The sequence below is a fragment of the Carya illinoinensis genome, chromosome 15 (assembly GCF_018687715.1).
Source record: "Carya illinoinensis cultivar Pawnee chromosome 15, C.illinoinensisPawnee_v1, whole genome shotgun sequence".
Classification (NCBI taxonomy): domain Eukaryota; kingdom Viridiplantae; phylum Streptophyta; class Magnoliopsida; order Fagales; family Juglandaceae; genus Carya; species Carya illinoinensis.
The window spans coordinates 39,415,573-39,436,653 of NC_056766.1; the positions used below are offsets into that span (position 1 = coordinate 39,415,573).

General features: G+C 33.5%; 1 protein-coding gene across 4 annotated transcripts; it reads left to right on the top strand.

Annotated features, from left to right (window-relative positions):
- Positions 1-4,717: 4,717 nt before the first annotated feature.
- On the top strand, positions 4,718-19,792 carry LOC122297455 (lysine-specific demethylase JMJ25-like). Of its 4 annotated transcripts, XR_006238786.1 has the most exons (14): positions 4,720-6,042; positions 6,133-6,248; positions 6,840-6,939; positions 7,048-7,189; positions 7,770-7,833; positions 7,917-8,643; positions 8,965-9,294; positions 10,246-10,767; positions 11,458-11,530; positions 11,651-11,736; positions 16,369-16,488; positions 17,500-17,561; positions 19,426-19,487; positions 19,624-19,792. XR_006238786.1 is itself a non-coding variant. In XM_043107508.1 (13 exons), the coding sequence occupies exons 1-13, from the start codon at positions 5,107-5,109 to the stop codon at positions 19,625-19,627; spliced, it is 3,267 nt and encodes a 1,088-aa protein (XP_042963442.1). In that variant the 5' UTR covers positions 4,719-5,106; the 3' UTR covers positions 19,628-19,792. The 4 variants fall into 4 exon arrangements, 2 of the variants coding, with proteins under 2 accessions (XP_042963442.1, XP_042963441.1); XR_006238787.1 differs by lacking the exons at positions 19,426-19,487; positions 19,624-19,792 and adding an exon at positions 12,859-14,456 and having other exon boundaries at positions 4,718-6,042; positions 17,500-17,542; XM_043107508.1 differs by lacking the exon at positions 19,426-19,487 and having other exon boundaries at positions 4,719-6,042; positions 11,651-11,721.
- Positions 19,793-21,081: the final 1,289 nt, after the last annotated feature.

Consider the following 21,081-nt stretch of genomic DNA (forward strand, 5'->3'; position numbering starts at 1 on the left):
TGCTCGTAGCGAACACATCGAGTTGGATTACCATTTTGTGCATGAACAAGTTGCACTTGGACTTCTCATCACTAAATACATCTCCATAATGAATCAAGTAGCAGACCTCTTCACCAATCCAATGTCGAAGGCTACACTTAGTAACTTTTGAACCAAACTTTGCCTCCAACCCCAGCACAGTTTGAGGGAGTGTATTAGCACAACCCAGCAGCTCGGCATGATTTATGGGATTTGATTGAGTGATAAGGAGTCCCCAAATTGCTGAAGAGATAAGGATGATAAATCCCATAAATCATGCTATATTGATGTTGAAGGGCGAAGGAGTCTCAATGGCAACAAATTCAACCCAAAATGGTAGTTCAACAAGATAAGGAAACTCCAGCAAATGAGGATGAGCATATCTCATATTCAACTAAATTCAGTTCAATCTCAATAGTGTTTAAAATTAGAATTGATGCAGAGCACATCATATCTTGGATATCTTGAATTTTATGCAATCTCACAGGATCTTATACCATTTGTTATGCATTTTTTCATGTAATTTGTTATTTTGCTTTCATGTTTAAATAGACATTGTATTCCTCTGTATTTAGTAAGCTCAATGTCAAGTGTTCGCGTTTAATAAAAAAAGTAGTATTTTTTTTCAACTCTTTACTCTGTTATTTTCAATTTCTCTTCTTGTGCCAGCATCATGCATTATTTTTTAAAAAAGTGAGTAAATATGATATCTATATAAAAAATTTAATTTGTTAATAATAAACCCCACGTTTAAAAAAAGCAAAAAAAACTGTGCAACGCTTGCACAACTCATAACCGTACCTAGAATTACACAAATCTAGAACCTCAAAGCATTATAACTCCAATTTTGCTCCAACACACTAGATTTCTTTATTCTAAAAATATATCTAACAAAACTAAATACAACATATATATAATTACTTATTAATATGCTCTAATAAAATCATCAAATAATTATGATGTTTTAAGGATAATTAATTTTACATTACTCGAATTAGTTGCTTCACGAGTATTCTCTTTCATTCCCTTCACACACATCAAGGCAACAGTTTCTCAACTAGATCGAACTCTCTACCTACTCTTGGTGGATGTTTGGAAGATATTTGGAAGATTATATGAGATGATAATTTTGTGAACAACAGTAAAATAGTTTGAATTAAGATATTTTATTGGATTTAAAAAAATAAAAAATAAAAAGTTGAATAAAAATATTATAAAATCAAAATATTGTTATAATAAACTTGAAAAAGTATATTAATTTTTATATTTTATTTAGAAATTTATAAAGTAATGATTAGGCACAATGATTAATAATGAAAAGTTAGAGAGGAATATATAGAGTTCCATCTCCGTTTTCTCTTGAACAATAGAGGTAGAGTTTGTTATTGAAAAAAAAGGGGAACTTGTAAGACTTCCTTGTAACAGGGTAAGCCTTGAAGGGATGGAATAATTGGAAGATAAATGGAGGAGATTAAGGTTTGCAGAAGAGGAGTCAAATGTTTTGAAGATTGAAAGGGAAGGTTTGACAAAAACAAAGATGAATGAAGAACGTATCTTCTGCATTAGTGAATGGCAAGCTAGGTGAAAGTTTTCAACCAACAAGAGGTTTTGGACAAGGTGATTTATTGTCACCTTATTTGTTTATACTATGTGCATAATGTATTTTTTAACAATTAATTAAATAATATGTAAATAAATAATAGAATAAGATGTGGGCAGGATACTATTGTATTTTTATTGATAATTGTTTTTTTTTTTATAAATTTGGAGTAAGAAAAACTTTGCATACAAAAAGTAGTGAATTTTTTTTTTCCATACAATTAGGGAATTTATGTTTGATTTATTTTATTTACGAGTAAAAGATTTAATAAATTAATTATTCAATCATTACAACAAATTTCAAACATTTATGGGTCTCATACATTTTTCAATTTCACATAAATATATCTAAACTTATTTTAATATCTAAACACATTTTAACTCATCTTAGGTGGGCCTCATAGAATGTACTCCACTATCTTAACTCACTACCATTTATAAAGAACTTAGTTCAACTTAACATTCAAATGCAGTCTTAACTTATTTGTTTTTGGCCCCGTTTGGAACTTGGTGTTCAATTCAGTCTAATTTTAAGTTGAGTTTAATATTCAAACATACAATTCTTAAATCACTAAACTTATCTCAACTCAAAATTACGTGGAGCTCATAATATTTTTCAATACAACAACTCTTTACACTCTATACCCACGACCTTTTTCAACTTCTTATAAATACATCTAAACTCATATTAACATCCAAAAACATCTAAATTTATCTTAGTTGTATATTACAAAACTCACTCCATCATCTCAACTCATTACTGTTATTAAAGAATTCAACTTATTTCAACATCCAAATAGGACCTTCAACTTATTCCTTTGGTACCTCAAAGCCTAGTTCATTTTGGATTGAGATTATTTAGATTTGAAAAATGCTTTCCTATTTTTTTTCTTTATGTTCACATTTATTAGGTTGCTTATTTTAAGTAATTATCGTTTAGGTTGTTTTTTTATATTCTATTATTGATAACGAAATCGTTTAAATCTCTTGTACAAACGAACGTGACTAAAAATAATAGGATGTGGGATATAGACTAGTATTACCCTTTAGAATTAAATCGATGCGACAATGGCTAAACATACACAAGAAGTATTGAAGCTCATTCTCACTTACTGAGGAAAAACATTCATTATATATCATTGCCAAAGGTTTTTTAGGTTTGCATTAAAAAAAAAAAATCACTCTTGTTAGAGCACTTTTAGGCTCTGTTTGGAATTTAGATTTAATTGAGATTAATTCAGTTTAGTTTAATTTTAAATTGAGTCTAATATCTAAATACCTAACTCTCAAATTATTAAACTCATCTTAACTCAAAATTTTTTTACGTAGGACTTACAATCTTTTTCAACTTTTTATAAATACATTTAAATTCATTTTAACGTTCAAATATATCTAAATTCATTTTACGCGAACTCTGAAAAACTTACTTCAATATCTTAATTCATTACTATTCATAAAAAACTCAATTCAACTCAACATATAAACTAGACCACTTACTCAAGTTTCTTATTTTCATTCAAAACCACATCCTATCATGCCAACCATAACTATATTAACACCACATCAAGTCTAAATTTCTAATCAAATCACACCATAGTTGTGCTTGAGAATATAATTGTTATTAGATTTTCACAACTATTTATAAACAATTTATTATTATTTAATTTTATTTTACTACTATTTTATTATATTTTATTGCTATTTACAAATGATCTGAAATACTCTTAACATCTAAATGAAATTTATATATCACGTATCACGTAAATTTTACTATAATTGAATTTATTCATTATCTTTTAACCATCTTTGTTTCATCACTGATGTAATGTCAAATTATTCATAAACAAAATAAACTATTGTTTAGTCATTCAATGATGAAAAATGCTAAATGTACTGAAGAAAAATAATTAAAAATAATATATTGAGGTATTAGAGAGAATAATAATTAAAAAGATGACGTATAGCATTATTAACTACCATGATATTCCATCATAAAAGAAAATAGAAACACTAAACTTAAGACTTAAAATAAAAACCACGCAAATTAAAAAATGGAATTTAAAATAAAACCAAGATATAAATAAAAAAATATATCAAAAACTAAAAAGGAAACCAAAAAACATGAACTTAGAAAAAAAATAAATTATAAGTTTTTGGATAAAGTTTTAATTTTAAGTTTATATCGCAATAAATTATGTTATATACAGTCATATTTATGTATTTCTTGTAGATTTGATATAATTGGTCAAAATAATTATTTTAGAAATAAAAAAATGATAAGTTTTTTTAAAAAAAATAGACTTCATTCATGAAAACAAGTTAAATATATGATTTGATACAATTGCAAGCCAACAACTACTCATAATTGGAATTTTCCTAATACATAAATTCATTTTTAACTAATATGATTTTAATTTTTATAATTCTCTATAGATAACCGTACGAGAGATAATACTCTATCTAAAATAGAGATTTCGTCCTCACCTTCTAAAGGAGGAGAGGGCTTCCAAACCTCATCCATTAGAGGGGGAGATGACTTTTATTCTATAGATAAAATATCTAAATAGACTATTTCTTTTTTTATTTTTACTAAAATAAAAATAAATAATAAAAAAATAGATGTGAAAATAAAAAAGTAGAGTTTGAAAAATTATAAATTCATATTTTTAATATTGTAAAAAAATAATATAACTAATTATATTAATAAAATATATAAAAAAATATGTAAAAGTAGCATGACATAACATTTTTGTATCCACAATACCATGTCGTTGTAACTTGTGCGGTTAGGCTGCATTTGATTATCAAATTTATATCAACTCATCTCAATTTATTTTATTTAATTATTATAATTTTTTTAATTTTGAATACAAAATATAATAAATAATTTAATTTTTATAAATTTTAAAATAATAATAATATTAAAAAATAATATTATTATAATTTTTAATATAAAATATAATAAACAATTTAATTTTTTTAAAATTTAAAATAATAATAATATTAAAAAATAATATTTTATTTAATTTTTATCTCAATTTCTCTTTTAACTTAACTCACCGTCCAAACCAAATGGAACGAACGCGTGGCGTTTAAGTTTTCCTGTTAATTTTTTCCTCTTCTATTTTTTGGAAGCATCTGCTCAGCGTGCGATGAAACTCGAGATGGTGGGAGAGTTCTTTGCTCAGGAGAACCGAAAAGCGAACAAATTCAAAACTGTAATCGAAATCTCGACGGGACCAATGCTTGGGATTTTTTGGGAGCCTGAGTGAGCATCAGTAACGAGGCGAACAGTACCCTAATGAATAGCCCTAATTGAGGTAGAGCTGGGTGCGATTTGACATTCTTCGCGCCACACATTCAAAACTCAAAAATTTCCCTCACCCACCACAGTTTCCCAGTAAAACTCCCTCCGGAAATAAATATACTCTACTTTGATCGGAAAAACACTCTGTCCATTTTCTTCGTTTATTGTTTGCTGGGTCTGTGATGGCACGCGGAAGAAAGCCGGCGAGAAGGGAGGTGGAGGAAAAATATGATGCTGAGGGGAAAGGGAGAGTTAATGCAGTTGAGCCTGTGGAGGAGGAGGAGGACAAGAAGCGTGGTAGGATTGAAGAGATTAGGGAGCAGGGAGAGGAGGATGCTGGGGTTTCGGGGGAGGAGACCGAGAAAGGCGGTGATTCTGCCAATGGAGGTGGGGTTTCTATGGAAAGTAGGCAGAGAACTCGTGGGGTGAGAAAGGTGAGTTATGCAGAAGTTTTGAGCGAAGAGGATAGTGACGTTTTAGTTAAGAAGCGTCGGAGTAGAAGGAAGTTGTCTGCTGGAGGAAATTCTGGTGTTAAGAAGAATAAGAAAGTTGGGGAAAAAAATGGGTTGGTATCGGAGCACCAAATTGTTGGCGTTGCTGAGGAGAGGATACTGGAAAGTCCAATGAAGAAGCGGGGTAGAAAGAGAAGGGATTTATCCACTGGACGAAATAGTCATGTTCAGAAGAATGATAAAGTTGGGGAAAAGAATGGGTTCAGCACAGAGGAAGGAATTGCTCAGGATGCAGATAAGGAAATGATTCTGGGAAGGACTCAAAAGAAGCGTGGGAGGAAGAGGAGGAATTTATCGTCTGAGAAAGGCGGTGGAGAAAGTTGTGGTGCTCAGCAGAAGGAGAAAGTTGAGGAGAACGGCTTCGATCCCGAGCAAGGAAATGCTGGCGATGCAGATAAGGAGGGGATACCAGAAAGGCCAAAGAAGAAGCGTGGCAGAGTTGGAGTTGCGAAGAGGGATACGAAATGCGCAGTTATGGAAAACAAGAAGAACGATGGGGCAGAGAGGAAATATTCTTCTGGAAGGACCTCTGGGACAGGTTATTCATTGAGGGCTACAAACGTTCCAAACCGAGAGATTGATAAAATAAATAAACATAATCCAAAGGTGATAATCTGTTTCCCTTCTCTTTGCTTTGTTGTGTGTTTCTTTTAGTTAGTTTCGTGGATTGTGTTTGACTCAGTTTGTATTCAACAGTGGATTGAAGAGATGTCCTTAATGTGCCATCAATGTCAGAGGAATGATAAAGGCCGGGTTGTTCGGTGCACAAGTTGTAAGAGAAAACGATATTGTATCCCTTGCCTGGATAGATGGTAAAAGTTTTTTTCTTTTTTGCTTAACTAGTTTGTTGATTATTTATTCAATTTAACGGACCACTTCTAAGTTGAAACTCTTGTCTTTCTTTTAATGGTTCTCATCTCTTATTCCATGGGTCAATTCTAGCTTGTTAATTAGGTATGGAGCTTTTGTGATCGAACTATTTCACAATCCGTGCGCTTAAGTTGTGTTAGATTTGGCTATTGAAATTGAAGTTTTGGATTATTCCTCATTAGAAAATAATTTGGCTTCAATCTCAAAATTAGCCATTCCATGGTAAATCACATATTTTCAGAGGACATGGAACATACGAAGGATGCATTGTGAAGCTTCAAAATGTTGGGTATCTGTCAAATCCTTTTTTTTTTTTTTGATAAGTCCCTTTTTCTTTTTAACAGGCGTCACTTCTAAACTTGTGTAATTTTAAGTTCTATGATTTGAAACCCGGGGATCTGAGGCTCGATAATAAGATCTAATGAAATTAATAGAGTATTTCAAGCAGGAAATTAATATATTTTGAATCCAAAGACAAGCTCCTGCTTGTTTACTGCCCTTGTTATATTACTATATTTGTTTGTGTTCTGTAGGTATCCAAATATGGAGAAGAAAGCTGTTGCCGAGGCTTGTCCAGTATGCCGTGGAAATTGCAATTGCAAAGCATGCTTGCGTTTGGACGTACCTGTTAAAGTTAGTTTCTCCTTTCCTCACATCTCATGAGATGGTGGTATTTTCTGTTGACTTCCTTTGTTTGGTTATGAATTGAAAGTTTGACAGATTATATATGTCTTGGTGCAGAATTTGAAGAACCTAGAATTAATTGTGAGTGAAGATGAGAAATTTGAGCACTGTCAGTACTCCCTACAAATACTTGTTCCAATTTTGAAACGGCTTAATGAAGAACAGACGATTGAGAAGGAAATGGAGGCCAAAAGACAAGGTATTTTCTTTCAATTCTTGTCAAATAATTTTAGAAACACATCTATCATGCTATTTATTTGATTTATTTTTGTTTGGACTGGAAGATGTCTCATAAATGTGGAAATTGCTAATTTTTCTGGTAAAACAAATTTTTTGGCTTGCATCCTCATTGAATGCTAAAAGCTACCCCTCCTTGACATGGTGATGGGTCAATCTTAATATTGATTATTCTTTATGGTTGCTTGTTTATACTCGTGATTTCTAATAGGATAAGGATAGGCTTACTACTTCCTTCCACCACTTCACTATGCCCTTTATTTTTATTATTGTTTTCTTTTATTTAATGGTTAAAGAAGTGACTATGAGTAAAGTTGTGTATATTTTTTTAACTTTTTTCTTAATGATTTAGGATGTTAAAAAAATACTTAAAAGAAAATAATAAGAAAAATAAAAATCTCAAATACACTATGGAGTAGTAAATGGGTGGGTAGGAGGTAGTAAACCTATAATTATCCTTCCTAATATGTGGCTTCAATTTAATCCTTTGGTCTGGCTGATAAAAAGAAAGTAATCTTTTGATCTGATTATGGATTTGGTAGGTTTATCACTTCCACAGTTAGAGATAAAACAAGCAGATTGCCCTATTGACGAGCGTATGTACTGGTAAGTTCTTTTCTTGAAATGCTTTCTGTTTGTAATTGTTCCATAGTTTTATGAAGGTCTTGATGTTACCTATTGTTTTGCAGCAACAACTGCAAAACTTCCATATATGATTTTCACAGAAGCTGTCCTAGATGTTCGTTTGATCTTTGCCTTATCTGTTGCCGAGAGATTCGTGATGGAAATCTGCTGGGAGGTGAGAAAGAAGTGATTGTGCAGTATATTAACCGGGGGCTTGACTATTTGCATGGTGGAGAGGGAGAAGAAGTGGAATTACCTACTGAGACTAGGCTTCTGGATCATATAAAGTCAAAATTTGAGTGGAAAGCAAAAGAAGATGGCAGCATCCCTTGCCCCCCAGAAGACATGGGTGGTTGTGGTCATGGCACTCTAGAATTGAGATGTATGTTCTCCGAAAATCCCATTGCAGAGTTGGTGAAAAATGCAGAAGAAATAGCCGGAACTTACAAACTTATGGATGTGGCTGCAACTCCTTTACAACGGTGTTTGTGTTTCAATTCTGTGGGTGAAATTGACTTGAGCAATGATAGGTTGCGGAAAGTGGCTTCTCGAGAAGATTCTGACGACAACTATTTGTATTGCCCAAGGGCCCAAGATATACATGGGGATTTGAAGCATTTCCAGTGGCATTGGAGCAGAGCCGAACCTGTGATTGTGAGCAATGTGCTTGAATCTGCATCTGGTTTAAGTTGGGAACCTGAGGTCATGTGGCGTGCAGTCCGTCAAATGAAACATGCTAAGCATGGTAGGCAGTTGGAAGTAAAGGCTATTGATTGCTTGGATTGGTGTGAGGTTAGTCCATTATGATCCTTTTAATGAAATCTTATTTTTGGGTGTTGAATTGCTCATTGTTATCTACATTCTTGTACTTTCAATCTGTAATTGAATTTTCAAGTCCAACTTCTGGTGGTTCCTTGTTCACTCAGGTAATTGTTATTACCAAATTTTGTATTATTATTCATAGTTTCTTTGAACTTTTCCCTTGTATTTAGGAGGTTTTTGGTTTATTTGTTAATACATCCTCACTTGTCTGCATCAATTTAACATGATATGTAGAAATTGTTTCTTCCTAGAATTTTGCTTTATGATACTAATATGTGTGATGAATTGCAGAGCGATATCAATATCCACCAGTTCTTTACTGGGTATAGGCTTGGTCGTCCTGATTGGCTTTGGTGGCCCCAAATACTAAAACTGAAAGATTGGCCTCCATCTAATTTATTTGAGGAAAAATTGCCACGCCATGGTGCTGAGTTTCTCTGTTGCTTACCCTTTAAGGAATATACACATCCTCGTAAAGGCCTTTTAAATATCGCAGCCAACTTGCCTGAGAAATCTCTGAAGCCAGATATGGGCCCCAAGACTTATATTGCTTATGGATTTCCTCAGGAGCTTGGCCGTGGGGACTCTGTCACTAAGCTTCATTGTGACATGTCTGATGCGGTATGTTTGGAACTTCTACCATTTAGTTTATTTTGTTAGGCAACCTTCTCTTTGGTTGGGGGTTGCATGGAACTGTTTGTTTTTTCTTAATCTAGGTTAAAGGAGATCCATGTTAAGGGCCATTTGGTTTTTGTAAGTTTTGGGTATTTTCTGAAACTGAATGGCTGTGAATTACTGACCATTCAGTGCTCTAGTTGACTAAATTCCAGGCCATGATTTTCTTGCAATCTCTTGAATCAATCATGTTATATATTTCGATCTGGAGTTGGGTTTTAAGTTAGACACTTACATCATGGTTTGATATAATGGGCATCTACTACTTGGAGTCCAAACATAGTTTTGAATAAAATAGTTGGCTTTGATTTGTGTTTCTCCAATTGTTATAGTAGCTACAATGCCACCTCTCCTTAGCAACACTGGTGCCCTGTTCAAGTATTTAGGGTCTAGTCTAAGCTTTTAGGTTTTAATCTACTTAGTGGCATAAGTTAATTGTAATCTGTTTAACCCACCCGGTCACTGCCTTCCTTCTACATCTCATTCTATAAAATATCGGTGTATTTGTTAGCTTTTTTAAGCTGCTCATTTAATTTAGAAATTCATGTTAACATATCAATAGAAGGGGAAAAACAGGAGGCATAGGCGCTATTTTGCTTTAGACATGCAATGCACTGGATGTAATTAAAGTGCATGGATGGCAAGGCAGATGGTATTTCGATGATATTCTTTGATAACATGTTTCGCTCTGCAGAGAAACCCCTTTGTTCTTTTCTAGAAAGATTAAATTACTTACATAAAAATGTGTCATTGTGTCTGATTGCTTTTGCATATTTTGGTTTAGCATTTTCTTGAAAAAGTTATTTTGTTGCCCATATGAGGGATAGAAATAGAAGATCAATATGACTTTTTTGGTTTGATGTTCTAATGTCATCTACTCTTAATACATTTTTTCAGGTAAATGTTTTGACACATACTACCAAAGTGAAATTTGAATCTAAGACTCTAAAGACTGTAGAGGAGTTGAAAAGGAAACACTTTGAGCAAGACCAAAAGGAAATCTTTGGGGATTTTCAGCCTATGGATGAAAAGGTTGAGAGTAACATTTCTGGTGGTGTGTCTTGTCCAGTTACTGCTAATGATAAAGAATTTAGTGGTGTACTTGGGAATGAAGACAAAGAGTTAACCATTAAAGAACCAGCTGATCCTATTATTCGACTTGCTGGTGATTCAACTATGAATTGGACAGAATTTTCAAGTGGACCAGAGATGGGAAAGACTGAAGAGGCCATCTTGGATCAAATTTACAATGCTGTGAGTGGTCCTACAATTTCTGGAAATGATATGGACAGGTTAGAAGCTTCTGAGGGTGGTGCCCTTTGGGACATTTTCCGGAGACAAGATGTCCCGAAACTGCAGGAATATCTTAAGAAGCATTTCAGGGAATTCAGGCACACCCATTGTTGTCCAGTGCCACTGGTAATTTGGCATTTAAATGTTTTTCTTTTGATAGGTGCTGTAAATGTTAGTTATATCTTTATCCTAATTTTTCTTATCAATTTTATGTATAATTATTATCGTTATACGTTCTTTAAATATTGGGAGAGCTAAATTATTATAAATAGTATCTTTGTTTGGTTGATCATTGTGATGTTGCTTGGTTGCATTAATGAAAAGGAACTTATGTTACCTTGTTGCTTGTAATAGTTGAAATAATCCTACCAAATGGATTTACTGTAAGCTGTAAGCTTGTGACGAGGTTGCATTAGGACATAAGAATTGGTGGTTTGAATACAGTCATTATTGTAAATGATAAGAAATGATATTACTTTTCAATGTGTCTATCATTTTGTAGAGAAAAATCTTGAGTCCGTTGAAATTCCCATTGATTTGTATCAAGGAGAACCAATGAAAAACTGATTAACAAATTGGCATATGGGTCTGACCAACTCTGCAATAAATAAGTCGTTGAATGGAAATATTGCATCAAATGCTTGAGTATGATAACTTGTGTGATTGCTTGTCTTTCAGTTAGTTAACTTAGTTATCCATTGGCAAGTATTTGCATATATACATATGTGCGCACACAGAGACAAATGGACATTTCATGTGTATATACATGTATATATCTATGTACCCATTTAAAATTGACACATATTGGTTCTACAGGTTGTTCACCCTATACATGATCAGACCTTTTATTTGACTGTGGATCACAAAAGAAAGCTCAAGGAGGAATATGGTTGGTTTGTTAGATATTTGTGGAATTATTTGCACTGAACACTGCAATCCTTCTTTTTTGTTTTTTCAAAATTTAGTCTAATTCTTGATAGTAATTTTATTAGTTTACGTTATCATACAGGAATTGAACCATGGACATTTGTCCAAAATCTTGGAGATGCTGTCTTTATCCCTGCTGGCTGTCCTCATCAAGTAAGAAACTTAGAGGTAAAGTGAGTTTCTCTTAAAGGACTTTTTCCGTCATATTTTGGTTTATAAAGAATTAGATGTAAATTTAAAGTACCTATCGATCACTATTACTAATTCATAATTATTCTTCCGAAGGTGCGGTGCACGGGACCGGGGTTTATTCTGCAAGGGTGGGTCCAAAGGGCCCTGCCTTGGAGAGGTTCCCCGACATTAAAAAAAAAAAAAAAATCATAATTATTTTGCTACATTTACTTCAAAATAAACCTTTTATCCCACTCATATTCTAAGCTGACTACCAAAAAGGTGTCCGTTTAAATAAGAAGATTTTGGAAGCACATCAATTGGGAGGGAAACAATATGGAATATTCCTCCAATATATGGCTGACATGTTAATTAAGTTGTATGCCTCATGTTCTCAAATTTAAAGCTAAGAATTGCTTCCTTGAATTAATATTTTCATGCTTATATGCCTCTTGTAAACTACAAAACTGATGATGTTTAATAGTTGATTATTTGCATGAATATAAGCATAACATCATATCCAATTGTACACATAACATGTGCTTTTTGAAACCCATGTAGCATAAGCATTGAATTGAAAGCGCTGTTTCATGGGGTTTTGGATTTTGACTGCTGCATTTGTCTGGTGACATGTAGGGTGGTTAACACTTGTCTTTTTAATATGAGTTTTTTGTTCAATTTTATCCTTATGACTTGGTGTTTACCTAATAAATTAAAATTGTCCTGTGCAGCAGCTGTAAATTGAGAAATAGTTTTTATGCACTGAACCCCAGACTGGATTAAAGTCATTGCTAATTAACACTAGTCAGACTTAGCTTAGCTGAAGTTTAACTTAGTCATTAATTCATTGATTCATTAATAATATAAATTGCATATGTCATTCAAAAAAGACTTCCCAAATCATTTCCATGTTTCTTTAGGCTGGAAAAATCCAAGGGGGTCAAAGGAATTTCAAGGTTGACATGTTGAAATATGAGGAATGTAGACAGAATTAGACAGCAGTGGACCTCTTATCACTTCCTAGATACCCCAAATTTCATACTAGATTGCAAGTTTAAGGCACTGTAAAATGACTTTAAGTGATGGAACAAACATGTTTTTGGTAATGTGGTGCAACAGAAGTGCTCTCTCTTGGAGGAATTGCAGAGGCTGGAGGGTGATGAGGAGGCAGGAAGTTCTTCTCCGCAGATGAGAGAATCCGCAAAGTCAGGTGGTCACAGAACTAGAAGGGGTAACTTCAAGGGAAGAGATCTCTAGGGGACTGAAAAAAGTTTGAAAAATGTAGATATTCCAAGATTGAAAGGGTAACTTTAAAGTCTAGTATTCCAAGACTTCCATACAAATGCCAGGCCTGAAAAAAGTTTTAGTGCTACATTCATGACTCATTCCCAAAAGGCTGGAGGCAATGGATATGAAAGACTATTGCCCTATTAGTCTTGTGAATGGAGTGTTGAACCGATTGGGTATGGTGATGGAAAAGCCAATTTGAAGCCTGAAAACGCCTTTGTCAAAGTTAGATTCTAGACCCAATATTAATTGCTAATGAATGCTTGCATGGTAGATTCAAGTCTAAAGAACTTCAGTTAATTTGTAAGTTGGACATGGAGAAAGCTTATGACCATGTCAATTGGAATTCTTGTTCTATTTGCTTGAGGGAGTTGGCTTTCTTGGCAATGTATTGTATCTCTACACTTTGCTTTTCTATCTTGCTGATTGGATCCCTTGGTTTTTTCAACAACTCTTGTGGCTTGAAATAGGGGGATTTGCTTTGAATTTTTCATTATTGTCATGGAAACTTTCAACAAGATGATTTCATGCCTAGTGGATGGTGGCTTTCTCCTAGGCTTCTCAGTGAGATGGCAATTCTCTTAGGATCTCTCACCTCTTATTTGCTGATGATACCTTCATCTTTTACAAGGCCAACCGAAGTCAAACTTAATCTTTGAGGCCACTTTTTGTTTCGATGTGGCTTTTGGTCTGAAAGTGAATTTATTTTAGTCTGATACAATCCCAATGGGAAATGTTCCTAATGTGGTGAGCTTGGCTAGTTTCTGGGATGCAAGGTATCTTCCTAATCCATGAAGTACCTTGGGCTACCTTTGGGTGCTACTTTCAAGACTACAAGTATTTGGGATGTTGTGATCGAAATTGTGGTGTAGATTGGCTGTTTGGAAGAGGTTATACCTATCCAAAAAGGGTTGGCTTACTCTAATCAAAGCATTCTCTCAACAATTGTATGTGGGCTAATTTATTGAGGGGGTGTTTGCAACTTGGTCATGTTCAACCAATCTCTGTTTGGAAAGTGGTTGTGGCGATACCACCAAGGGAGGCTTTATAGAAGGTTGTCATAGACTTGAAATTGAGTGAAGCATGGGATGGGTTTGTGGAAGCACATAAGAAGATGGTAAGCCTACTCTAGAACACTTGTATTGAATTTGGCGATGGCTTTCAAATCAAATTTTAGCATTAAGTATGGTGTGGTGACCAAAGCCTCAAAGTTAAAATTTCCAGCATTATTTTATATTGCATGGGAGAAGGAAGCTTCAATAGCTAAGTTCTCGGAATTCTGAAGAGGCTCTCCTCAATGGAATGCTAATTTTATTAGAGTAGAACAAGATTGAGAATTGGATGGTGTCACTACAATTGTACCATATTGTACTCCACAAGAGTGATGATTGGCACTATTGACAAGATAACATGAGGCGCCTCCAGGAAAGGTAGATTCACTGCTAGTCTTTTTATTAAGTCCCAAATAGGCAAGGCACAAATGCCATTTGGTAGAGGAATATATGGAAGACCTAAGCTCCTTTGAAAGTAGGTTTTTTTATTTTTCATTTATTTTAATGTGGAATATCTTCTTGGGAAAGATCCTTACCATAGACAACTTATGGAAGCGACATATCATGGTGATGGATTGGTGTTGCATGTGCAAGAACGGTAAATCGGTGGATCATTTGCTTCTACACTATGGCTCGTACATGCATGTGTTGGTGTAGGGGGAAGAGAAATGATAGAAGCTTTGAAGTTCGCCATTGCACAATGGATGAGTTATGAGCTTTCTTTTTTAAAACCTTCCTCTTGTGGGTGGTGGCAATAGATTTTAATGGGCTTGGTGTCCATGATTTTCTTATTTTGGCTGTAAATCCTAGCTAGGTATTTCACTTGTACACGTCCTGTATGGGAAATAAAAATTCTTGATTTATCATTTCCTATAAAAAAAAAGTAATGGTAATTTTGGAATAAATATGTGCATCTAACCAAAACATGAGTTAAATAACAGGCCAGTTAAAACCCAATGAACAAAGCCATCTTGAAAATTCATGTTTTGAAGCACTAAAGTGTTGGCCTAATCTTGTCTAGGTGTTTGTTTATGCTTTAGATGGAAAATTAATTAATTATGAAACGGGATTGTGCCCTAGTATGCATGAAGTATTCAAGAGATAGCAATCAAAATGAAAGGATGCTAGAATATCCTGAATTTTAGAAATAGAAAGAGCAACAGCACCGTAGCCCCTTAACGGTATGGTGCATCAAGAACAGAGTGGATTTGTTCATAAAATTTCTGATTAGAGCTTAAAAAGAGTGTAAAGAACATAAGATTTTTAGCTCCAAACAAAAATTTTCTCATTCTTCAAAACCACTTTATTTTTATTTTTTTCCCTCTATAGATGCCATAATTTGCACAATATGATCGTCTTGCCCAAAGGTGCACACCCATGGTTGCTAAATTGCCGTTTCCAACATGTTAGCAGCTACACCACTCACCAAGGCATTACCCAACCAATCTCAAAGAGTTCAAAGATCATGTAAAAAAAGGAGATCCACCAGTTCTCTACTTTTTCTATACATGCAACAATGATTAATAACTAAAATGTCCCATTTCGTCACATATCCATGTTAAGATTGTCCCCCAAGCTGCTGTACATGTGAAGAAAGCCACTTTTGGTGGAGCCTTTGGACCATATGCTATCATTTTTTGGCTCCTATGATGTTAGCAAGTGTGTCTCTTCTCTCTATATCGTTTTCTCAATTGTTTCTCTTGTTTCTTCTAGGTTGTAAACAACTAGGTTTAATGTTTAAAGCTGGATGCTCTGTTTTTTAATTAGAATTTGCAAATAACTTATAAAAAAAAAAATTGCAATTCTTACCAAAAACTTACTGAAATCTTAAGATTTTCCTTCTTCTGCGCTTGACCATGTTACGTAATCCGTTAAATCTTTGGGCACAAAAGGCAGCATTTAACGTCTCATATTTCCAGAGCACTACAATTTTTCCAAATAATGGTAATAAACTTGTAAAGAAAACAAGCATAGAAGAAATTACAATTGTGGGGTATTATGTCTTCACTATGTAGTGAATTAATTTGTTGAAAGTAGACTAGAAAAAAAGGCTATGATGGAAGAAATTATAGTTTATGGTGTGTATTGTGCCTTCTTTATGAAGTGTACCATTCTTTCTTTTTAAGTTGTATGATTCTGTCAATGCACGCACGTTAAAATGGATTTGTTTACTATAAATCACTATTTTCTTGCTCTTTTTGTGATATATGAAACTGATTTCTATTGATGGATATGTTTCCAAATCTAAAATTTATGATCTTGAATTTAACCATTTTACTTTTCTGTTTAGTCATGCATAAAGGTTGCACTGGACTTCGTCTCACCTGAAAATGTTGCTGAGTGCATCCGTTTGACAGAGGAATTCCGTACATTACCCCATAATCATAGGGCTAAGGAGGACAAGTTGGAGGTATGTAATTGCATTTATCTTTATGATGTAATTGTATTTTAACCCCTAGGGGCCGGCCCAAGTGGTAAACGCCTTGGGTTTGGAGGTATGCTCTCTCCAAGTTTAAGGTTCGAATCCCACTGCGTGCAAAGAATCTCAAGGGGAATTGGGCTGGGGGATTTTTTTCTTGAATTACCTGAGGTGCATTTACACGAAACTCTTTGTTGAGGGCTTGTATAGCCCCGGGATTAGTCGGGACTTTTTTCTTGGACACCCAATGCCAATAAAAAAAAAATATATTTACATGCGATTTGAATTAGTAGCGACCTGTCTCATGTTTTGCTTTGTGCAATGCTTCAAAGGGCAAAGCTTTTCATTTGTAGTGATATATATGATCAGAAAGCTCAATCTTGTAGTTCTTATTTTTTGCTCTTCAGAATTTTCTGTAGCTGTAACAGTATAACTCGCCAATTGCTGGTGAATGTGAGCATTCTTTGTAGTGGTATCTTGGTGAAGCATGTTACATATTTTTCTGATAATTAATACTGCATGATCTTTGTTGCTATCACAATTTTCCCATCCTGTTACCTCTCGTCCCCCCTTCCCTCATTGTGGTCAAACTTTGGATGGATTGGATTGGAAAACATCATTTTCTTCTCCAAGACATCACTGCTGTTCTACCTGCACAATTTACAGAAAAACACTTGAGTCCTCAGTGTAAGGCATACCTATCTTATTGCTGTGAACTAGTACTTGATAAATTGTAGCAGAATTGCAGCATTCCCATTAAGATGCCTGTTCTGATAGATTTTGATTTGGTTCTGCATTAACTTCAATTTAATGTGATGAGCAAGCACTGAGATTATTATTTTTTAAGTTACCAAAACAAAATCCTGGTGCGTGATCAGTAGCATAGTTGGGTTTGTGAAAAAACCTTGTGATATGCATATGATAATTGGATGATGTTAAATGGTTTTAAAAATTGATGTACACATCTTGTTTGTAAGGTTTTTGCTGCTCTGCTTGAAACAGGTGAAGAAAATGGCCGTTCATGCTCTTAGCAAGATTGTCAAAAGTTTGGAGCAGAAATCCAGGTTAGTCATTTATTGTAGATTTATGTGAAAGTTTTATTTGTGTGTGCCTACTACTAGTTATGCTTCAACCTGTAGGCATTTGTTTTAACTAAGTCTTAATGTTTGAGGACAAGGAGTACAAATGAACATCACCCATATTAGTAGCCCCTAATGAACATCGTCCAAGAGGGAGAAATTAAAAACCTATCCAATATACACCATGCCCTATTGGGACAAAACATGCCTCCCCAAAGCAAAGTAAGTCACTATAACTTTCCCAACCCCTTGTTTCCCACAAGAACAATACTCCACCCGTAGAACTCCATAAAATACAACATCAAAGGTTTAAAAAGCAAGATGGTCATATATTTAGATATAAACTTAATTTATTAGGTATTATGCAACGTGACAATCAAGTACTAGACTAATTACATAGCAGTTTATATAATTTTCTAGTGCTTTTCTAAATATATATTGTGATATTTGATAGTGATGATAAAATTAAAGGGTATTGTTAAAATAAAATCTACTAAAATGGTGATGGACAAAAAACTCAAGAATTGTAGGTGTTGAAGTTTATGCTAACATAAACAATTAAATTTCATTCCATCTATAAAGTCTACTTGGGCTGTTATTTTGGCTTCAAAGCATATACATCACATAGGATGCCATGGTAGGTAAGTGATCTTCAATATCAGGTATTGAGATGAGATTTCTTTCTTCTTCTACTTTTTATTATTTATTTATTTATTATTTTTTTGTGGAAAATTACAAAGGCGTGTTTTAAACTTACGAAGTGTAAAAAAATTGTACTTTTGGAAACATGTTTTGTGGTCAAATATATTATTAATATATTTCTTCTCACCAGTTTAAATCTTTGGAATAAGTGATGATTTTACATAATATCAAAACAAATGTCTTGATTTCAAATTCAAACTCTTCACTTCACTCCAATGATTAAGGTCTTCTAACTCACTCTACGAGTTGGGCTTATTTATTGAGGGAGAGTGATCTACACAGGAGGAAGTTTTAAGATATATTATAAATATAATAATTTATCTTTTTTTATTAGTTTAAGTTTTTGGGATAAATGGTAATTTTACATTTTGCTTAGTGAAGCATGTCGACCTTTAATGCAATTTTTTATTGGCATTGGGTGTCTAGATCAAAGTTTCAAATAATCAAATAATCTTGGGAGTGCAAAAGCTTTCAACAAGTGTTTCTTATCTTGGGTAATTTAAGGGGAAATTGCCTCAATTCGATGACCCTCAAAATTGTTTGCACGAGTGTTCAAACTTTAGGATTTGTAGGAAATATACCACCAGAACCAAGACTCTTACCACTTAAGCTGACTCGTAGGCAGTTTGTTTAATGTATTGTTTTCATCTATTGTTGAAGTGAAGGAATCATTCATACCCAGCCCTCAAAAGTTATACCGAAGATGGTTTAACGATTATGATAAATGGATCATTGTCATTAAATGAATTTTAGCATGGGCAGGGAAATGTTTCTAAAGGGTTTGCAGGTAGTTTTGTGGTGAATGGACATGTCATAGTTCATTCTTTATTCTCGTGCTCACTATCATATCAGGAAAAAAAAAAAATTGTTGTACTCACTATCTATCATGTTTGGGTAACTAAGTATGCACTGTCTTGGGTGCCCATTTGGATAGTGAAAGTCTTTCATTTCATTTCATCACATTAATATAATTTTTCCAAATTTTCACAAAAAATATAATAAATAATTCAACCTTTTCAAATCCCAAAAATAATATTCTAACAAATTTTATTTAACTTTAAACTTTTATCTCAACTCACTATCCAAACAGCACTTTATTGTATTTTACAGCAGTCTACATTTTCTCTGTGGATGCACAAATTTTCAGGTAGCTTGTGAACTCTCTACATCATTTCAAATAAACAAAACTAAGTTCAAATATTGTCACGGGTAATCTTACTGTGAACAACTTAACAAGTAGAATGTTTATCTTTTTCCTTGAGGTCCTTCCTGACCCTTTTATTCTATTTACAATTGCAGATACATGCTGAAATAATTAGTTATGTTTTGAATATATGATTTTCAGGTGACTAGAGTTTCTGCCTCAGAAGATTCATAGAAGGTTTTCAGCGGTGAAGATTTTTGTATGTTGAAGATGAAGTTTTGATGCTTTGTAAATACAACTAGATCATGCATAGAACTCAGTATAATATAATCTGTGTTTTGGTATATATGAGTCGCATGCTTTTTGTGAAGGCTTTGCCCTATTATCTTCCACTCAATTCTTTTAGTCTCTCTCTTGCCTATGATGATCATATGAAAATGTCATGCTATAAGATGTACATCAAAGAATGTGATTGTTTGCAGGTTTGCTTGTTTTATAGGGGTTTGGAGTTATCATACAATGACTTGAATATCATGTATTGGAATTGATCAGACCAATCATAACAGGTCGAAATTGGTCGGAACATTTTTCATCAGATTCTTCATTAGATTTGGTCGGAAACCGGATGATCTAAAATATGAGATTTTGGGTTTGGTTGTTAGTGCATAACAACAGGTTGTGTGTGTTTGTGAATTTTATTTGAGAATTTTTTGTGAATCAAACGTTTTTCTGTTTGAAATGTTGTAGCCAAAAAAGGAAAACGATTTTGTAGCCTAGTCCGAACCATCCCAACAAACAACAGATCTACAAGATGTAATCAATTATAAAAAATTCTTCCATCATCTCTCTGTGTAATTCTGTTCTTCCTTTGTTTGGATTCTCTCATTTTGTATCTAGAATAAGGCCTCAAGTGGTTAAATGGTGAAGAAGACACAAGTCGTCAAACAAATAACCGGGATGATTTGGACTAGGCCGAAGTCTCAACCATGAAATTGATCTGTTTCTCAAAATCGGTTCATACACTTTGTTTTTTAACATTTATTTTTTATTTTTAAATTTGTTTTGTTTTGAACTATATCTAACATTACTCTTCAACTAAAAAGAGACTTTGGGATTCAGGTTGTTCAAGGAAAAAGGGTGTGAAATAAATTTTATTATCTTCTCTTATCTATGTGTGGTTTGGATAATGAGTTGAGAAAAAAGTTAAAAAAATGTTGTTAAAATATTATTTTTTAATATTATTATTATTTTAAGATTTGAAAAAGTTGAATTATTTATTATATTTTATAAAAATTTAAAAAAGTTATAATGAAGAGAGAAAACAGTTCTTGTTTTCAAATGAGGTTTTAATCATTATATTTTTTTTTTAAATTTTCAAACAAAATATTATAAATAATTCATCTATTTTAAATCTCAAAATAAAAAAAATATTTTATTTGATTTCATATCTTCTTATTTCATTTCAAATCAATATCCCAATCAGGTCTAAAAACCTTAAAGAAGGAGAAAAAGGGGAAGGCAGCAATTCAAAAAGAGAGGTGTAAGAAAGTTAGAGACTTTTGGCTTCAATGTCTTGAAGGGAAAAGGGTCCGAGAGGGCAGCTTCGTCTTCTTGTCCATTCTCGAATATAATTTATAGCTTAGAAAGGCTATTAGTGCT

Bases quoted from the DNA above. Each gene is read 5' to 3' on its own strand.
- LOC122297455 (XM_043107507.1), top strand. From the start codon at position 5,107: ATGGCACGCGGAAGAAAGCCGGCGAGAAGGGAGGTGGAGGAAAAATAT. The intron at 6,249-6,839 runs GTAAAAGTTTTT...TGTGTTCTGTAG, and splicing joins ATCCCTTGCCTGGATAGATG to GTATCCAAATATGGAGAAGA. The intron at 16,489-17,499 runs GTATGTAATTGC...TGCTTGAAACAG, and splicing joins CTAAGGAGGACAAGTTGGAG to GTGAAGAAAATGGCCGTTCA.